Source organism: Andrena cerasifolii, chromosome 3, assembly GCF_050908995.1.
Source record: "Andrena cerasifolii isolate SP2316 chromosome 3, iyAndCera1_principal, whole genome shotgun sequence".
NCBI lineage: Eukaryota > Metazoa > Arthropoda > Insecta > Hymenoptera > Andrenidae > Andrena > Andrena cerasifolii.
Window position 1 is genome coordinate 7127860 of NC_135120.1, and position 21202 is coordinate 7149061.

General features: G+C 36.1%; 2 protein-coding genes across 4 annotated transcripts in view; both read right to left on the bottom strand.

Annotated features, from left to right (window-relative positions):
• Positions 1-21202, bottom strand: part of Elp4 (Elongator complex protein 4) — a 315058-nt gene that overhangs the window by 3845 nt on the left and 290011 nt on the right. The gene's annotated exons all lie outside the window — the stretch shown is intronic.
• On the bottom strand, positions 166-21166 carry LOC143366965 (uncharacterized). 3 transcript variants are annotated; one of them, XR_013084875.1, is made up of 13 exons: positions 20589-21166; positions 20130-20313; positions 14089-15861; positions 12422-12689; positions 11918-12333; positions 11624-11847; positions 9851-11344; positions 9294-9457; positions 9003-9193; positions 4879-8929; positions 3843-3925; positions 1704-3760; positions 166-1444 (listed from the first exon to the last, which is right to left on the bottom strand). XR_013084875.1 is itself a non-coding variant. In XM_076808471.1 (12 exons), the coding sequence occupies exons 2-12, from the start codon at positions 20229-20231 to the stop codon at positions 3035-3037; spliced, it is 9492 nt and encodes a 3163-aa protein (XP_076664586.1). In that variant the 5' UTR covers positions 20232-20313; positions 20589-21166; the 3' UTR covers positions 166-3034. The 3 variants fall into 3 exon arrangements, 2 of the variants coding, with proteins under 2 accessions (XP_076664586.1, XP_076664587.1); XM_076808471.1 differs by having other exon boundaries at positions 166-3760; XM_076808472.1 differs by lacking the exon at positions 20589-21166 and having other exon boundaries at positions 166-3760; positions 20130-20435.

Consider the following 21202-nt stretch of genomic DNA (forward strand, 5'->3'; position numbering starts at 1 on the left):
GCGTTTACAAAGGACATTCCCAAAATAGATATAAAATAGAAGATTTACAACTTGTCATTGCTGAGTTACATGTTCAATTGTTTACGTTGCAGTTATTTCCCGCTTGGTGCGCCGCTATTTTTAAATCTTGTGTTCTGCCTTACGTGAATATAAAATAGACCGTGGTAAATTTTTCAAAAAATTTATTATAAAATATATTATACCTTAGTTAAGTACATATTCAACACTACGTACGTGAACGATGTCTATGTATGTATAACAACTACGGATGAAGTCTCTGCTTTCTGAGCTGACCGCGAATGAAAACGGGACTTGAACACGGGAACAGAAGAAAAACATGTTTTTTCTCGAGATAGACGTAGAACTTAAATTATCATTTAACGGACAAAGATTATAACTCAGGCGAACTTTCTGCGAAGAGAAAGTGAATGCACACTTTGAGCGTTATCATCGTATGTAAAGTTCTGGATCACACTCTTAAAAGATGAGCGTATTTACGGCACGCTTTTAAAATTGCCGCGCAAAGATTAAACGACGTTTGAACTCATCAGAGCATTGGAAACTAGCGCTCGCGACATTTGAAGGTAAAATTCCAATCGCTCCAGTGCTTGTTTTTTCATACGATTTAACATGTCACTCCTATCGTTCCGTGAACTTTAGGTTCGACGTCGCAATCACAAACGTAAAGTTCCAACAAAATCGTTAATGTATTACTGTCTGAACCGAATTGAAATATACACAACCGATTTTAGGAGTTCATTTCCTCTTACTGGTTGATAACATAAACGTAATACTTTTTACATTCATATATTCACTCTTACGTAATAAAAGGGCTACACTTAAAAACACGAAGCTATCTCTTCGTTACAGAGACAGTTTCGAAAGTTTCTTTTTTTTTAATACCAATCTGTTAACCGAGCTTTATTAACGGCATGTATCACGTTCCTCTTTAAAATTTTTTTGGAATTTAAATCGAGATGGCCCTAAGTATCAGTCTTTTGGTTAAAATTTTGTTAATTTCATTAGATATAGTTGAGCATAACTCTATGAAGTTCGACATGGCCTAGTAAGAACATATACTATCTACGTTCCACAGCCAAGGACTTCTATAAACGCATATTTACGATTATACGCAATAACTTAAAAAGGAAGCATTATGTTCGAGTAACAGTCGCGTGACCTGGGGTTAAAATGTTATTTAAGCTTCAGAGTGTTAATATATGCTGCATAAATATCGGTAAAAAAATAAACTTAACATCTACAGGTTCGTAATAGCATGTAAAAAGAGTCACGTAAGGAACATATCATTAGAAGCTATACAGGGTGTTCCAAAATTTTTTAGCCATACTTGTCCAGCATGTTCTACTAACTGTACTGAAGAAACAATCCATACACAGCTGTACATGAGTGGAAAGACTCCAGCCGTCGAACTTCCTGAACAGTTCTATGTTTCAATGCCTGCATTATTTTTTATGTAGAGTATTCACTATTCCCTGCACTCTCGTTTTCGACAAGGCCACAGTTCTTTCACTCGTACCACACAAGTACCAGAAATAGTAGGGTACTGAAGAGCTTATAGCGTAGAGGGCAAACCGAGCTTATAGCGAGGAATTACTGTACTATGATAATACAATGCATACGAAAACCTGTGATTCTACATAAAACAATAAATAGAAAATATGGAACATTTTTTGTTACGAGACTTCATTTCCGAGAAAATTGATTCTGAAAACTGACCTAGTACGGGTCGATCTGAATAGAAATTGGCATACCACAACAGTAAATATGGTGCAAATGCTAGGATGAAATGAATCCTTGTGTAAAAATAAGTTGACACTGCACAACTTTTTTTCGTGCGGCCGAAGCTCCCTTTTTCAGAAAATCGGGTTTAAAAATTTGTCGAGAATATGTGCATAAACTCGAATTTTCTTAAAACAATGTCCCGATCAAAAAAAGCTATTCTACAATTTCCACTTATTATTTCACAATGATTCATTTCATTCGTAATTGTGCCATATTAGCTGTTGCATTTAGCCAATTCTTAGTCAAATGTATGCGTACTTAAATATTCCAAGTCATTTTTCCTACACTTCAACCTCGTGACACCCTGTAGAACCGAAGAATGCGTGGATATAAAACGTGAAACGTGAAACAGAAACGTATAAACATTATTTACTGAATGTGAACACGCACAAATATCGAATAACGGCAAATATAATAATACTGGTTCGAAACGTTTTCAAGCATGTCTGAGCACGTTCGATAATCAATGAGATAACATAGATTCTTTCTAATTAAAACACCTCCATTGAATATTTCCTCTCATGTACAACTTACAGAAGCAGTAATTCAGAGGAAAACTTGTAAACCTATGTGTGTATGATATCTTTTTGTCAATATTATTAAAAACGTATGTTGGTAAAGTTTGGTCAAATATTTTCGAAACACCGTACATAAACAATAATACTTGACTTAGCTACTCGAACAAAACGCCCCGTGTTATCTGACTGATAATTATATATTTTTCCTGTAAGTAAATATTAACGGGATTCTTACATTAATTACGCTATTATATCTCAATATATGCAAATATAAATTGTAATACACTCGTACTACGCATTCTAATAATAATCTTAGCTTTAACAAAAATTCGAAACGAACTTGTGTTTGATTATCCAGTTCTCTACACGTTCGTGACTACCGATTACAAATACCTCCTATAATTCACAAAAATGGACCTCTTACACCTCTGGAACTCCATTACGACAAAATAATCGTTCGTACTTTCTTTACTTAAGACCAAAGAATTTATCGAAGAAATAAATAGGAACCAGCCTATATATCATGTACAGGGCGCGAATAGAATGAATTACTTTGTAAATTCATTAAAAATATGGCAGTTGAGGTCAGTTTACTGAATGTCGAAATAAAATATACCGTTTCCCGTGACAAACGATTTTCTTGTGACGCGATCCATATATATATGTACATATATCGGTGTCTCAGTTACGATTACTTCGAAAAAGAAACAAAACTAAACCATTACTTTCCTTTTCTTTGCATACGCCACTTTAACTACGTTCACAGTCTCCATTATGAGGGTGTCCAATATAGCTACAGTGAGACCATTCTTTACCGCGAGTTCGTCGTGATGAAATTTAGTCCACTCGTCCTCTTCAGCCTGGGCCTCTCTAGCCAGCAGTTCATCCACTCTGTCCCTTCGTTTTCTGCTCCAACGCATCACCATATTTTCGCGCTGCAGTTTTGTCTTAAAGCCGAACAACGTAGCTACCTCTTTGTTAACGTACTCGTTCAGTTCGTCAATAGTCTTCGGAATTTTCATCATCGGTCTTGTCTTTACGCTCGGTTTCGTCCAACTTGGACCCGGCTTTTCGTACTCGGCTTGATAAACCTCTGCGATCGTTTCCTTGCACAGATCAAAGAGGAATGTGTTGTAAATTCTTATATCCTTCTTTACAGTCTCATCGTTCTCTTTGGTCAACACATAAATCTCGGGGGGAGCTTCTAAACTCATGATATCTTCCCCTGCCTCCTTGGCCCTGAATATTATCGCCGTAACTTTTTCAGTAAATGCTGTTAATTCCTCTATATTCGAGGGAATCACAGCTGGCGGCGAAGAAGGTGATCCGAGTGATGGTGAAACCCTTTGACCACCGCCGGGTGGTGTATACGGAGGAGGTGGTTTGTTGGGTATTTCTCTGACATAGTAAGATACTTCCTCAGCTTCCAATTTCTTAATCTGTTAACAACAAATTGTATACATTATAATGTTACTTTTACGTTAAAAGGAATTACCAAATAGTAGAAAAATTAATTTTCACCTCTAACTCAATTTGAAGCTGTTCAATGCGAAGCAGTTTTGCCTCGAACTCTGCAACCTCCAATCCGGGCTGTTCCAATGATGCTGTATAAATGAAAACGAAGGATAATGTAAGTTTTCGTAAGGACTTACGGTTAAATTGTCCAGGAAAAGCAACACGAATCTTTACATTACACTATCAATTCACAGTTTGCTTCAATTGGATGCTTCGAGGATTAAAAAAAAAATGTCTAAAATATAGGTAACAAAGATTTTCTGATGCATTAATTAAAATATTATAAAGCTGTGATGATGTTGAACATTCCAAGGAAAATTTGTATATAATCAGAATTTTTTTTTGTTTTGAAAAATACTTAGAGGAAAACGGAAGGTAAAATATTTTACGTATGTGTTGTGTTGCACAATATTTACAGGCTTTCCTTGTGCATACAGAAATTAATAATTAAAGGTCAAGCATGTCATGCGACACTGATTTGTACAAAAAGAACAAGTCAATGTTCGTTTCATTCAAAGTTTCGTGTTGTATTACCTTTAAGTAATTATTATCTCGACTTTGCTATTCTGAAAATAAACAATACATGGCTATACGAGGCAATGCTTTGCACAGGAATATACAGCCATTATAAAAATCAGAACGTGTCTCTGTAATGTATGTAATATATATGTATAATGTATTTCTTGATGCTCAAAATTACGCAAATGACAGAAAGAAATCAACTTAAATTTAATCAGCTGCATGTAGTAAGACTTATACTTTTAAATATCTATTTGTTGATTTTTTTTAATGTTTATTTATTGACAAAATTATTTAAACTTCGGTAGTTCTAAATTTACATTTACACATTGAACATGAAGAATTTTGCGATCAAGAAGGATATGTACAAAATGTACAGAGATTACTAATTAAATTGTGAAATAGATATCTAAAGATATATCTTAATAAAATTCAAAATAAATTATACCAAAACTGCGTGTGGTTTACTCTCAATTTCACAATGAAATAGATATAAAATATATATGAGTAGTAAAAAATGTACCTTTCAATTTGTCTATCATGACCTCTATATCCTTCTCGGATGTCGTAACAATGGGAACAGTATGGTACGTATTCTCTGGATCATCTACGTTTTGATTCTCGGCGTTAGTGTCATTCAACAAATCATCATTCAGCGCGTCAATGGCTAATCTTGAGTCATTAAGATCTCTAGGAGAATCCATCTCAATTTCTGATACACCTTTCGGTGTATCCCTGCCTTCACTTGACTCAGACGATGCATCCTGCTCTCGCCTTTCTTTCTCTTCTTCATTCAAGCTAGCTAGCATTTGCGCCGATCGATTTTCTTCTTCCGTTGCTATCTTAGATGCCTGAATTTCCAAACTGTTTGCCAATTGCTCGTTCTTCCTAGGAATATCTTCCACAACTCTGTCATCAACGATTGACAGTACAGCATCCTTATTAGAAAGCTCTGCTTGCAGGTGCTCGTTGTATTCCGATGTCTGTTTATCCTTCCGAACCTGTTCTTCGCCGTGATCAAAGCTTGCTGATTTCTGTGTGATTTCATCGAGTATTCTCAACACTTCCTCTGATTTTTGCACCACTTCGTATCTCTCCGGTATAAATGATGATTTTTGTACAGCGGCAGATTTCTGAACTTCACTTTTATCAAAAATTTCAGAAACCTCCAGGCTCTCTTCCGAGATGTCTTCATACTCTGGATCCTTCAAAATGTTAAATGTCTTATTTGCCGCATCGGTAGGTGCAGTGGGTATATCTGATTCACAGTTCTCTACTATTTTCAGATTATCTGCAACTTCGGATATGGTCACACTCTCTAAACTCTCTATTATGTTCTCTGAAACTTCATTAACTTCAGTATCTGTCTTATCGTGTGATATCAATTCTGATTCAACAACAGAATCTATGGAATGTTTAGTTTCTTTCTCTATAGTCTCCAATATACTTTCTACTACTTCTACCAAATTATCGAGTTGTTCGCCGTCAGAACTATCTTGTTCTACCGCGAGCTCCAATGGCTTCAGCTCATCTATTACTTTTACTTGTATTTCCACTTTATCTTCAGAGTCGTTCAGTTCTACAGTTTCTTCTTCCGCTAATGCTACCTTGGCGTCAATTTCAAGTTCCGATGAAATCACACCTTCCACGTTCCCTGGTCCCAGTTCTGTTATTACAACTCCCCGCGATTTAGTTTCAACGTGGTACGTATTTTCATTATCTTCAATCTCCACGTGCAGTTTAATATCTATAACAGGTTCAGCGCACACTTTGGTAGTCCTTATATCTTGGTTAATATTCCTTTCGATATTAATATCCGGAGGAATATTTTCTTCGTTTTCATCAAATTCTATTCCGTTCTCTCCCTGCAACTTGTCCTTTAAATCAGATCTACTTAAAATTAATTTAGTTTTGTCATTCACTGCGTGTATTTCATTTTTATCTTCCTTAATTGCTGAATGGTTCTCGATTTTTTCTTTTATCGAACTGTCGTCAATACTCTTTTCCACTTTGTCCAATATTTTAGTTACGGACTCATAAATGGCTCTTTGGAAATCATCGGTTTCTATAGTATGCACGGTTTCCTCTTGATTCTGTTCTTTGTCAGTGTCATTGGCAATTATATCTAATATATCATCAATTTTGCTATTTGCCTTCTCGACACGATATTCCGGTATTGATTCGTCAAATTTAATTCCGTATGTATCAATATTGGTAGATTCTCCTTTCGGAACGAACAGAGACACATCTTCTATATCGCTAATCGCGTTCTCTTCAAGGTCTGCATTTTTATAATTATCTATTGTCTGAGATATATCCCTCGATTCTAGAAATTCGCTTGAATCGTTATTGGACGACTTTGAATTCTGACTTTGAGACTTCTCCCACTCTGAATTACCAACATCTTGCTGCACATCAAACGAATCGGATATAGTCCAATCGTCTTTGTCGAAAGAAGTTTTATCTGCGGAAATTATTCTCGACTGACTTTCATCTTTAATCACTTCTTTCCTAATAAAACTAACAGCATGATCTATACCTTGTTCGATGATTGCAACAGATTTTTGAGAAGCCTCTTTAGATTTTGTAATTTCATTTTGAATAAGTAGACTACTCTCATTCTTATCGTTGTACTCATTTGTTTTTAATGTAAAATCATCCAGTTTTGGAACCGAATATACATCGCTAAAACTCTTATGTCTATCGTCCTTCGCAAAATCTATCGATTCTTCAAAGTTCTCAGCTTTTTCAATTGGGCTTGTATATTGAAAAGCACTCTGTTTCTTCGATAACTGAGACACATTTGATGCGACTGACGTCTGTCTTGTGACATACGGAAGTTCTTTAGAAATTATGTCGTTGTTATTTTCTGAATGACTTTGTATAATACTGGCAGTATTTGTTGTTGCACTACGATCGATGTCTGTATACAGATTTACCGTCTTATCCTTTTCAAGTAAATTAGACTTTTCTAACGGAGTTAAAGAATTTTTATTTGACTGCAACGATTTGTGACTTCTTGAGTTATGAGAATCAACTAAACTCTCTTCAATATCTATATCCTCTTCTAGAGGGTATACTATTTCGGACGCATTTTCTGCTGTGCTTATACTCTGTTTATCTTGCGTTGCTTCTGAATAAATTTCGGATAAAGATTTCATACGAGCTTCCACAGAAATATCATTTGATATTTTTTCAAGACTTTCATGCAAATCTGATTCGTTATTTTCGATCATCATATTCGAACGATGGAAATCATTCTCTGTAGCTTTAATGTGCTCCGATATTATGGACTTTTCAATCTCGTTCAGAATTTCCTTACTCCTCGCTTTGTAATCAATTTCTCGGTTCGATATAGAATTACTCGTTTCATCCGCTGGCAGTATAACAGACATGACATCGTCAACTACTTCCTCCACGCTTTTGTTGTCACGATAGTTACCAACTGTTTTGAATTTTGTGCTGCTGGTCAAATACTGCGAAATATCAGAATCGGTCCCCTTGCGATCTAATTCTAGGTCTTTGTTTCTGTCATTTTTCATAATTTTCATATCGTTAATTTCATCAGTTTTATCAGACTTCAACAATATCTCGGCTACGTCTTTCGAAGTGCTCTTGTCTTCACTTTGTAAATCATGCTTCGGCTCTTCGTTTGGCTTCTTGCTGATACGCGACATCATTTCCGAAAGTATTTTGAGCTCATTTTCAAGGGAGCTTATGTCTTCATCCAAGTTCTTGTTGTTTAAACGTAAGAAGCCCAACTTTCGCGAGAAATCATTAATCTCATTGGTTGGCTCTGTGCTGATTTCTGTGATAGAACCTTCAACGTCCGAGTTTCTCGAAGGGACGTGAGAATACTCCGTGTCTTGCACTTGATCAGCACCAGATTGCGATGAGACACTTTTTATTCGAGACTGCTCAGAAAAGGTGTCAAAGTCCGATTTATATTCCCTTATGTCAGATTCAATCGTGGTTCCATGTTTAGAAAGCTTTGTTTCCGATTGCATAAATACACCTGCGTCAGATCTTGGCGCGGTAATGTCGGTGTTAACATCTTCCGAGCTTCTCGTTCTACTTACTTCATCCCCGTCTGTTTTACGTTCGTAAAGGATACTTTTGTCAGAACGAACATCGTCTGAGACTGGTGATACCGATCCAGGTTTATCGGATTCAATCTGTTCCGATATACACTCATCGAGAACAGATTGGATGCTGTTAACAGTACCCGCTTTTCCGAAGCTCAATTGCTCCAACGTTCTTATACTTCTAGAGGATTTAGCTACTCTTTCCGAATGATATTTATCATATTCAATTTCAATGTTCTCGTTTCGCAATAGATTAATATTTTTCATGAGTTCTTTTGTTGGCCTCTTCGTAGACAATAAGTCAGACTCTGATCTAGACCTTAGCAAGTCACTACTTTTAAATATATCCTGTATCTTTTTTAAAGGAATCTCAGGTACTTTGAAATCCGCTAATGATCTTGATTCTATCGCTAATTTATCACTGTCTTTAGTTGTGCCCTTTTTTGATTCTAGCTTTTTACGCATTTCATGAATGGTCGTATCATATTTCTGTTCGCAGAAAAGAAATTATTCAGCATACGTAACATCTCGATAAGTGTTTTTAAGAAGTAATTGCGTATACCTTAATTTGATTTAACAAGTTAGCTTCTAAAGCTCTAAGCTTTTGCTTTGTCTGTTTCCGCGCTTCCCTTTTCAAGCGTGACATCTCTATTCGCCTTTCTGCCAATCTTTCAGTAAGCAACTCTATCCTTCCTTCAATGTCACTTGTGTCGGATGAGACAGTAGTATCTATGAAGGGACACACGCTTCTCTCTGATAGTTATCAGAATTAAAGAAAAGTACATATTTATTTGGATTATGTGTTTGTTGGAAGTTAGGTGTGTATACAGAACGTGAGCACAATTAAACTTACCTTGCTGCGAAAAAACACTAGACGTTGCTGTTACAAGCTTAAGTGCAGCATGTTCCATTCGTGCAACACGATCCTCTTCTGTTCTCAATTTTGCATGCCAAGCCATCCATTCCTCCACACAATTCTTCCGCGATGTAAGTGCAGCTTCACGTGCATTCAAAATTCTAAACAACGTAATCACATCCGATAGCACAAATACACTCTCCATATTGGCGAAATAGTTAGTAATAAATTAACGTGGCAAACGCGCGAGCTCTAAATTGTTTAAAAAATTGCTTGGTCGTGATAACAGAAGCAAATATGCTTTTCTACGCGGAGGTACACCGCAATAACGGCGGAATGCAGATCGCCGGTGCAGAGAATCTATTTTTACAATGCTTCACTTCATGGTGTGAATACACAGTTTATTATTAGACGACTTCTTACACGCCTCTGTGATTCGCAATTTCATTAATTTAGCTCGATCGTTAATATAACATACAGACAGTCTCTAAAATTATGGCAGTGAACAACGTGGATGCAACGTAAATTCTATACAGCACAAATTCCGTACTTACTGTTCTAACTTCTTCGATGTCTTCAGGTTGTGATCTTGCGACCTGACGACCACAGATTTCATGTAATTCCTCTCGCTCTCCCCAGAACTGTGATGAGAAACAGCGAAATGAGTGCTAGCTTGGGATTTGGTAGACATATTATCCATACTGTGCGCGATCTTGTCTTGAATGTGAAAAGAATCCTCGTTAGCTTCTGCCTTCTTGTCAAATATCTTCTGACATAATATGTTCTCTTTGCTATCATAGTCATCTACTCTTTCAGTCAGTAATTTGAAATTCTTGTCCCTTGTCGGTTTGAGGTGGCGCGTGAGGGTTTGCAACGAGCTCTGACCATCATTAGCATCCATATTATCTGAAAGCGCATTCTCGTCGTTTTTATCGGATTGAACAAACTCCTTCTCCATTTTCGTCCGTTTATTGCGATGCTTAATAAATTCTTCCGACATCTGAGAATTGGACTTAGAATGGAACAGGTTTTCCGTAAGTATACTGGATGACGACTTGCTTTTCTGACATTTTGCACTTCTGCGCTTAAAATTCGACTTGGATTCGGAACTGTACTGCGTCTTTTGCGACAAATCAGTTGGAATTGATTTGCTACTTCTTTTAGAACTCTTTGAACAGGTCTGTAAAACATCTTCAGAGACTTGGGACGATTTCGATGTTTTCGATATTGTGTCTTGACTGACAAAACTTATTTCTTCCGGAAGAATTTCACTAGTCATGGCCGTAACTTTGGACAGAGATTCTCTTTCTCTGGGAGATACTATGCTTTGAAAATGATTATCAGTTATCTGAGAAGGCTTGGACTTCTTCGACAGTTCTTCGACAAGAGTGTCAGATTCTGACTTGGCGTGTTCGGAGATTGATTTATTTAAATTCTGTTGTAACAATTTGGACACCTCTGGGGATTTCTCTTTCTCAAACAGATATTTCCCAGATATACTCATGGAATGACTTGATATCGATTTCGGATCGATGGAATGCTGATGCGATTTCAATCTCAAAATATCTGCCCTGGGCATTTTCTCTTCAAACTTCCTTGACTTTATTTCATACTTCGATTTGTTTCCATCCTTCTGTGATCTATAGGGGCACTCTTCTGGAGATATATTGTCTTGAATAGCTTCGCTGGACTTATCAAACCTTAAGAAGGATGTATTAGACTCTTCGACGAAGTTTGTGAATTTATTACTCGTTGGTAAGTCCAGTTTGGAGAAATGTAATTCGCTTTCCGACATTTGCATACGTGCGTCTGTCTGAGAGCGATCATGCTGAGACTTATCAGAATCAACTAAAGAACTCATGGAACTGTTACTCCTTATGTCGTAACCTTTCATCGGACCAGACAATCTCCTTGGCGATTGACTGTCTGCGCTTCTTTTCAATTTCGTTAAAATATTCTTGGTAGACATTTGAGGATTAAACATATTCCTTTGTTTTTGCAACATGAGTTTACGCTCCTGACTTGCAATCTTATGAAGTTCTTTCAATCTGAAAATAGGATATTTATAGTTGTATGAAGGAGTTATTGTAACGCAGTGCTTCAATGTACTGTGTCCGAATGGAAAGAAGTCGATCGAGAAACTCTAGAGTCCGAATATCAGGTCCGAATAGTATATCCCTATTGGCTGGCGCGACAACGTCGGCGAATACAAAGTAAGCAAACGGGACACGGGCGGCGGGAGCCAATGCGAGCGAAGAACCCCTCTTGCTCCTGTGACATTTCAACCGACTTCTTTCCATCCGGGCACAGTACATAAAATTGCATACCTGTTCATCTCATCTTTTTCTTGTTGTAATTTCAAAAGTAAAGCTCTTTGTTTCTTTTTTACAGAGCTTACACGACTATCTTGACCAGTATCTCTTAACGCACGTTTCTGTTCCTCCAGCTTTACTAACTTTTTAGTTCGATCATTTAACGTTTTCTCCCGAGATTTAAATAACATCTCAATTTTATCATACCTTTGTTTCTCATCCTTTATTAACTGCGCAATCTACAGATACATAATAAAACAGTAAATTTGAAATCTTTCTCGGTAGACAGAAATCTTAACTTATACTTACTTCCAAATCTAAATATTTATTGAAAGAACAAGTCACATCTCGCGTAGAGATGCTAATCTCAGTCCCAGTCTCTGTTCTTATGGATGATGTGGTTTCGTGTAAACTTATTTCAGACATTGTTCTTAATTTACTAGGCAATGATATCTCCTCTATTTGATCCAAGTCTTCAAATTGTTCGGCCGAATCCAAAGAAAGCTGCGGGACTTCGCTATCTCCGGGAAATCCTCGTTCATACGAGATACCACATATTTCGGAACACCTACTCTGAACATTTCGCCAAGTCGAACGTGTATCTGTCTGCGTTGCCATATCATTTACCGTTTGTGTTTGTACTTCTACCGCTTTAACTGCGGGCTTACTTATTTTATTCGGATTGTCGAACTCATTCTCCATAGTCTGACTCGTAGTATGCTGTACTATATTTGTTTTAAACCAATATTTCAATATTAATAACTGTTTTTACAAATTAACAATTCTCATACATACAATATAGCAGTTTTATACCTTTATCAGGAGTAATATGTTTGTGCGATTTACTAATATCATTACACTGCTCCAAATCATCAACATTTCGCTCCCCTGCAGCCTTAGAGAAATGTGATCTCACTTGGTCGCTCGGCTGACTATGCTGCAATGATAACTCTTTCTCTTGATCCTGTTTAACGTTATATAAACACTTTTCAACATCCATGACCTGCCTCAAGGATTCATTAAAAGAATCAAGAAGATGCAATTCTGCTTGGAACTGCATATGCAGGGCAGTTGGATGTAACTGAAATTGTAAAATTATCTTTATAGTACATATGTACGTCAGTGAAAGAACATTCGCCACATCCGAAAGACTTTTTTTTTACAGATTATTAGAATTTCTTTAGCTCCGACCTTCTGGAAATTAGTGTCGTTTACTGATTGGTATAAATTAATATTGCTAAGTGCAACAGAAGGATTACATAATGATGGAAACCAAATGAGTAGATGGAACATGAATGTTTACATTCAAATGTAAAGTGTGAAAATAATGCACTACTCCAAGGCTGCATTAGTGCAACTAGAATAGAAGATAATTAAAAAATTAAATCTAAATTCATTTCTCGACGAGGTAACAAACAAAATCATACACCTTCAAGGTATGCAAATATAAATCACATTAACCCTTCGTGGTCACACGGGGTGTATCGCACCCCAAGAGCAATTATCGAATTGATATGTCGCGCCTTTACGTCTTTCAAATGGGATTTATCGCAAAAAGAAAAATAAAAAAAATATTAAAAAATCGATTTTTCCTCGCAAGGGTGGAAAATCGCTCATTTTCAACTACACATTTTACCATATCAAAATTTGCATTTCTAGAAAAAGACTATTAGACCATGACTGTTTACGAACGTACAATTTTCATTGAAAACTTAAAAGATTCAAAAATACGAAAATGGTAACTCAAAAAATGATGCTGGGGTACAGTGAACCCCGTGTGACCAATTTGTGATTATAAGAAGGCGCGACCACGAAGGGTTAAACGCCTATATAATTTAAATACAGCATTACTATGTAATATCAAAATTTATTTGTATTGAAATATTTCTCACCCGTTTTCTGTTACATTATTTTATGTATTAGTTTATTCATTATGGGGTAACGCCACTATGATAGACCAAAAATGGTAAGATAACTTTGCAGGTGATTTTAAAGAAATTCATGAACTTTATTAAAAATATAACATAAGGTTTTAATGATATGTATAAAAAAGAACAAAAACTTTTTTCAGATTTTTTAAATAAAAAATAGAGGCACAATAGCCACGCTGTCAATAAGCTAACAGAAAAACGGAAAGCGAGAAATTGAATAATCAGATAATATAAGAATTTACAGAAAGTCAGATGAGCGAAAGAAATAACAATGAATGTACGATTTTAGAGTAAATTTTGAAAGAGGTCATTTGACCCCGCTTGGTACGTTTAGTGTTAAAATCACCTCCAACGTTATCCTACCATTTTTTGCCTATCATCGTGGAGTTACCCCATAATAGATAAACGGTATTTCTTTACATTTGCTGTAGTAACGAACGTTACATTGCTAAGTAAAATAAGCTAAAAGCTATTTGCTTATCCACTTCCAAATGAAAATTGCACAGTGCTGAAGAAATTTTAATAAATTCTGGTTCTACATGCGCTTACCAACGGAATGTCTCCTGGCTCTGTTTCTGTTTTAACCGAGTTATACTTTAAACATTTAGAATCAGCTTCTACATTGCTGCTTTGTATAAATTGCCTTTTTCGCTTAGATCGGGGAAGAAGATTCATATCTGGTGTTACTAAATCACAAAATTCTTCCTGCGGCAATCGATTTTCATCTCTGAAAGAAATTCTTCTCGGATCTAGTAACACATCTGACAAGGTACTATCATTTAAATTAGATTCATTACTATTACTTGTTTGTTTGATCGTAGTGGCAATGCTTTGCGCGAACGACTCCTCTTCCTTGTTTGTATTTGCACTAGTACATTGCTGTAACGAGTTGTCCGCGTATTTCAAATCTTCCGTAGTCTTATTTGATTTGACTATGTTAATATTTTGTCCAGCTTTATCAGAATCTTTATTCTTTATTTGCTGGGTAGAAACAGTACTCGGACTTCGAGTTCTAACGCTTGTATTTGAATCTGTTATACTCTCAATATCCTCAAACTCCTTTGAGTTTGTAATATATATTTTGCCTTCCGTTTTGCTTGTAGACGGCTTTACTTTTTCAGATACCCTTTTAGCTTGTTCTTTGAAGGGTACATTCCCTATTTTTCCTTGAGATTGAGACGCTACTTTATGTTGCTTTATTTGCCTGTTTTCCGACGAAAATATATGCTTCTGATCATCCGCTTGCTTTAACGCATACAAATCATCCTTATATCTATAATCGAAGTTTTCAAACACATTTCTTGACTCTCTGACTGTAATTTTATCCGGTAATTTCAATGAGCGTTCGGAAAGAGATTCATTACTGCAAGTTCTATTCTTAGATTCTAAAGAAGTATCTCTTGATTTTAAAGATCTTGTGGTAATAGATCTGTGCCTTTTATCACTGTCCTTCTTGGCAGTAGAGGTTGCGAAGTTTTTCGTTTTTGGTTTCGTTGGGATAAAATCGCTTTCTCTTGGCATATGGAACGGTAACCTATCATTTTTCAATTTTGTAACTGATGTACTTTCATTTACGTCGTCGGGAAAGTCCTTTCTAGAAATATGCCGCGGGCTTCTGGATCTTTTAAAAAAATCCTGCCCTATCTCATCTTGCTTTAAATACAAAGAGTCATCCTTTCGAATTCTCTTTGATCTATTTTCCTTTTCTCTAGAGTTTTCCCGGGTGTATTCTTTTTTCTTTGTCAAATTTGACGATATGGAGATATTTGGTACCTTCAGTGGCTCTATTTCACTGGTAATTATCGACGAAACATCTGACGTTGAGAAATCCAGCCTTCTTTGAACTTTCTCGAAACTCTTTGGTGGCTTATCTACTCTTTCGTGAGCAACTTCTTTCGAAGGTGTCTCAAACTTTAACGACACTAGTTCTTTCGATACAGAAGTCTCTCTAGTAGGTATCTTTTTGGCAGAAATTTTCATATCTGGCACCTTTAGCGGTCTTATGAAATCCATCTTTTGTATGATCTCGTGTGAATTCTGGGTATTATTAGGCTGCAATACTATCGTGGATCGATCAGCTGCATTTCTAATCTTTGGATCCTGTGCCTTTTTAGAGATTTCAGGATGCTCGTCTAAACCAAGTTTCCGTTTTACAGCGCTTATAAATGTAAATGGATACGGCTGGATAGGATGATACGATAATAAGTTTTCTAAGCCTTTAAAGTCAAGTTGAATTGGCAAATTAACTGGCTTGTCTTTAAATAATTGCTTGGCAATGTCTTGCTGTTGTTGAAATGCACGATCATGATTAACTTGAGCAGCCTGAAATTGTATATAGCAAGCTTAGTAACATTGATAACAATATTAATACAACAATAATAAATAATATTTAATAACAATACGCTTTTTGGATAAAACCAGATTTAAAATGCAAGATCTAATAGGTATCAAGAAAATCCTAGAGTATTAATGCAAAATGGATTTTAAAGTCCACCATCTCCATCGCAAAGTTCAAATTTTGAAAAATGGAATAAATGTGTTTTACTGCTCCTTCCTTAAGCAGTAAATATGTAACTACACTAAAAAAGACTTCAGTCTTTTAAATCCATGACGACCGCAGGTCAAGCACTTTAAATTACAATCTGAAAACGTGGATTCGATGCTCGCAGAGGCACTTTTATTTTACAAAACATTTTTTTCTTCCTACCAGGACTTTGCGATGGATGAATCATAATAAATACATCATAAAGCGATTGATTATATACAAACACAGCTTTCCTGATCTTATTCATCCATATGGAGTCTTTTTGCTTGAATGCTTCCATGTAATATCAAATTGTTCTTCAAAAGGAATAATTTAAACATTTATTAAAAATGATATTCTGACAATTTCCAAATTCGATTTGACCCGACGCATAAAATTCTGTGAAATGTAATAAGGAAGTCATTATGTAAAAGGAAAGTGTTCTCTGAAAGACTCGAACCTAGTATTCCTGTATTATAATTCGTTATAAAACTAATTGCCCCTTCAGTGAAATAAAAGAAACTTTCATGTTTACTATAGTCCAAGCCTGCCCTTTACCGTGCAAATACCTCCTGAAGTTCTGGGACCCGGGTAACAGCCGAGCGCGGGACTGTTCCAATGCTACCCGTTGCGAGAGTTGTGAGAGAACTGCATGAGTGTGCGTCCATGTACGAGCCTGCATGGACGGTCGCACACTCATGCTGTTCTCCCGCAGCCCATGCTGTGGTTAGCAACGTAACAGTCCCGCGCTCGGCTGTTGCCCGGGTTCCAGAACTTCATGAGGTATTTGCACCGTAAAGGGCAGGACTGCTATAGTCAAATTAACGAAAGAAGGCGCCTGGGCGGACCGTAGGCCGGTGCGCGTGGCTCAGGAGAGACCCAATGAATGCTCCGTACTTCGTGCGACGTTGCCACGTTGTGTAGCAGATCGGACGTCTCTTTCATAAAACAGATTCCTTCATTTACAAGTCACTCCACGCCAGAGTTGGACATTATTCGATTAAATTGTTATTCGACTAACCTTCGAATAAAAATTTCGAATACAGTGAAATTCGAGAATAAGGAATAATTTTTTAATCGTTATTCGTTCCTCGTTATTCGTTATTCGAAGGACCGCCGTGGCGACTAGGCGTCACGAAAAAGCCGCTTCGGCTCGGGTTCTGAGCCCCTCTTATTCGTGTCGCTTAGTCGCCACGGCGGTTCTTTGAATACCGAATAACGGCTAAAAATTTATTCGCTATTTTCGAATAACTTCACTCTATTCGAAATTTTTATTCCAGTTCATTCGAATAAAAATTGATTCGACTGATGCCCAACTCTGCTCCATGCCAAATCGATCACATTTTTAGAGAGTTTGATGAGAATACAATACATATTTTGTGAATCACGTGAAATTATGGAAAGGTTTGAGTCATTGTTTAACGGGTTTTGAACTTGGTTATAAAACATAGGATTTTGAATTGTGCAATTTCTGCCTATGTTCGTGAAAAGATGCTGTACTTACGAATTTATATCTCGAAAACTATCAACTTAATTTTTTTTTATTTTAATCAAGAAGAATTAATCTTTCCGAATAAAGTTTCGAAATTGTATAACTATTTTTCATTTCATTTCCGACACGAATTCGTTCCTTTAAACATGGCTTAAAAGTAATTCGTTCCTTTAAACATGGCTTAAAAATATTACTTTGGGATAACACCATTAAAATTAACGCCGCAGTTATATAGTCGTCTCTTGCTCAGTTACTGCGGGCAGTTAGCCATATAATTCACATCCCATATTATTTCAATAAAGTCTACAAACAATGTTTTACATGTTGTACAGAGCAAAATATTTTTACCCGAAACGGGGTCAAGAGTGGGTGAATGAAACTCTTCATCAGTTAATAACACCTCATGCTGACGTTAATTTTCAAAATTCCATGCTCGAAAGCAGAATATTTCGTACGTGAAATTTGCAAAATAAAACTTTGGTTATAATTTTAAAAATTACAAAATTAATTTTTTAATATAAAAAAGAGTATTAGAATAGCCCGCATTTTCTAGATTAAAATGAGAAAAGAATGAATTCAATACGATAAAAAGTTTCCGAGATAAAAATTCACAAGTACAGCTCGGTTTCATGAAAATAGGCAAAAATTGAAAAAATTCAAAACCAGCAAAGTGATAACTGAAATCCGTTCCTAATATTTCAGTTTGAACAAAATCCCCGACATCGAGTGTAAAGAGTGATCGATTTGCCGTGGAATGACGCTAAACAGAATAAGAATCCTATGAGCTTGTATTCTTCGACATGTCCGCCATTCATTCTGCATGGAGCGTGCCGCAATAGCCAATAAAATTCGACACTCTGTCAAATCTCTATGGGAAGGACGTTGGGTGCGCCCTGTGGAAGAGAATAGCAATATACACTAGGGCTGGGACTATTCGAATAATTTAATATTCGAATATTTTACAAGTATTCGAATGCTACGAATAAACTTCGAATATTTGAGTATTCGAATAATAACATTCGAATATTTGAGTATTCGAATAATAACATTCGAATACATCAGTATTCGAATAGTATGGTGTGAAGTAGGTCAAAATTAGCTTACAAGATTTCACCCTGACAAATTAACCTACAGAACTTGATTTATAATTGACACCATACTATTCGAATACGTCAATATTCGAATACTTAAATATTCGAATAGTATTCGAATACTTGGATATTCAAATTATATTCGAATACTTGGATATTCGAATTATATTCGAATACTTGGATATTCGAATTATATTCGAATACTTGGATATTCGAATTATATTCGAATACTTGGATATTCGAATTATATTCGCCAAATAATCGAGCAACTGAAGTATTCGAATACCGAAAAATTCGACAAATAGTCTCAGCCCTAATATACACCCAACAAGGACAACGGTTACTCTAGGCCCACAGCTAAGTACTCGAAAGTCATTGGCCAAGGCGTAGGGAGCCGCGTAGGGGAAGCACCAATCGCGAGCCTGGAGTAGCGGCAACGTCGCAAATTCTGGCCCCGGTCCCAAGGCGCCATCTTTCGTTAATTCGACTATATACTCTAAAATTCCTTTGCAATCATTAATTCCTGCATTTTAAACGTGGTTTAAAGAAAGAAGCTTATCCAAGTAGTGTCCTTCCCTTGTAACAGAAATTTTAAACACTCTTATGCAATTATTATTTTTAGTTATTAAGGGGACCTTCCGGTCTAGAGGTAAAAAAAATAGGTGATCTTTAGGAATTAATTAAAGGAAAACTACTACATATAATTTAATGGGACTTTTTGTGTTGTATTAAGGATGTCTTAAATTATAGAAATATATTTTTTGTTTTATAATTAATCATTGCAGATGGCACTGGGGAGTCGTTAAAGTCAAGGCGTCAAAAAATTGATCCAAATCGGTGGGACCTGTATCTCCAAAAGTTATTATCCGATTCGACTGAAACTTTTTTATTTTGAAGAATATACTTCTGGCTAGGGGGGAAACTAGAAAAAAAATACAAAAATGACATTTTTTTAGAAAATAACACGAAGTTTGAAATCACTTTTTCCCTATATTTTTCATCCTTTCAACGCCTTTAAAAATTATAAATTTTCAATTTTTGTAATTTTTCTGCCCCCCCCCCCCCCAGCCAGAAGTATATTCTTCAAAATAAAAAAAGTTTCAGTCGAATCAGATAATAACTTTTGGAGATACAGGTCCCACCGATTTTGAGAACACTGTTTCGGGAAAAACGCGTTTAAAGTTTTACGTGAGTGCCGAGTAGCCGGTTGTGACCCATGCATTTGCCACTACTCAAATGCCTATAACTTTGGGAATTTTACAAATTTCAACCAATCCTTTTAAACACATATTCCTAAAAGGTTGAACATTCGAAAAATGAAATAAAAAAAAAATCAACTTTTAGACCGGAAGGTCCCCTTAAGATTCGGTAAATTGAATAATATGAGAATAATTCTGCTGTGCCAAAGGATTAAATAAGGCATAAAAACATAATGTTAAACGCAAAAAAAATAAGGTAAATGTAAATAGCCTTATTTACTCACTGCTGCAGATGTTTCAGCACGTTGAGCAATAACATCTGGATCAGAAAAAAAGACATACTTCTTTTTCACATTAGTGTCTTCTTTGTTATAGCCACTGCTCATAGTTTCGTGCTTGTTGTATTAATGAATTTATATTTAACCGTTACACGCTTATCCATGCTTACACTCCCAACAAACTGTTTAACTGTAAACATACTTTAATCAATCATATACATTTTTAAGCTTTACTTGAAATTCAAATGATTAAGTGGAGGATACTCTTTTATTTATTACTACCGTTATATAAATATTAACGGTTTGCAACTAACTGTACAATATTTACTCTTACTCCTTAAAATTAAAATAGGAATTTTAACTGTCACTGAAACATGTTAACGATGTACATATCCTCTATCTAATAATTTGACGTAGCATAGCTGATTTGTATTTTCAAAAAATCATTAATGTAGTGGAACTTACATTCCTGCGTTTAACATGAATGGACCAGTAATGGATTCATGAAAACCACGGTAAGGAGAATCCTCGTATTTATAACCTAATTCGGGATCCCATATTTCACGAACACTGTTTGCAGAAACAATTGTTAAACGGTTAACACGAATCGACGATTGCGCTTGAATAATTTTCAGAGGAACCAACTTGTCGCTGGTCATACATTATTCATACTTTTTCGTAGTATCGAACGCACTGCTAACTCATCATAACGGTCATTTGTAAACGACAATCACGTGGTACTGTACGATTTGCTGCTCGCGTGAAATTGAAAACATGGCAACGACGAAATGATCGATACCACGGTTATTGTTTTGTAAACGCGACGCATATGTCACCGATGCAACAAATGTATTTCATCTCTTCCCCGCGACGAACGTAATATTACACGACTTGCGTGCCTGTCACACACAGAATTCTAAAACAGCAGTATAAACTGAAAGCAGCAACAACTGTCCGTAATATTGAACGGGAACATATTAGCCGTTCTCCCGTCTTAAATTTTTGTAATTCTGCCAGTCCTGGCAACATCGATTTCTTACAATGTGAAGTGAGCTGTGAACGTATAAAACGTATTACCA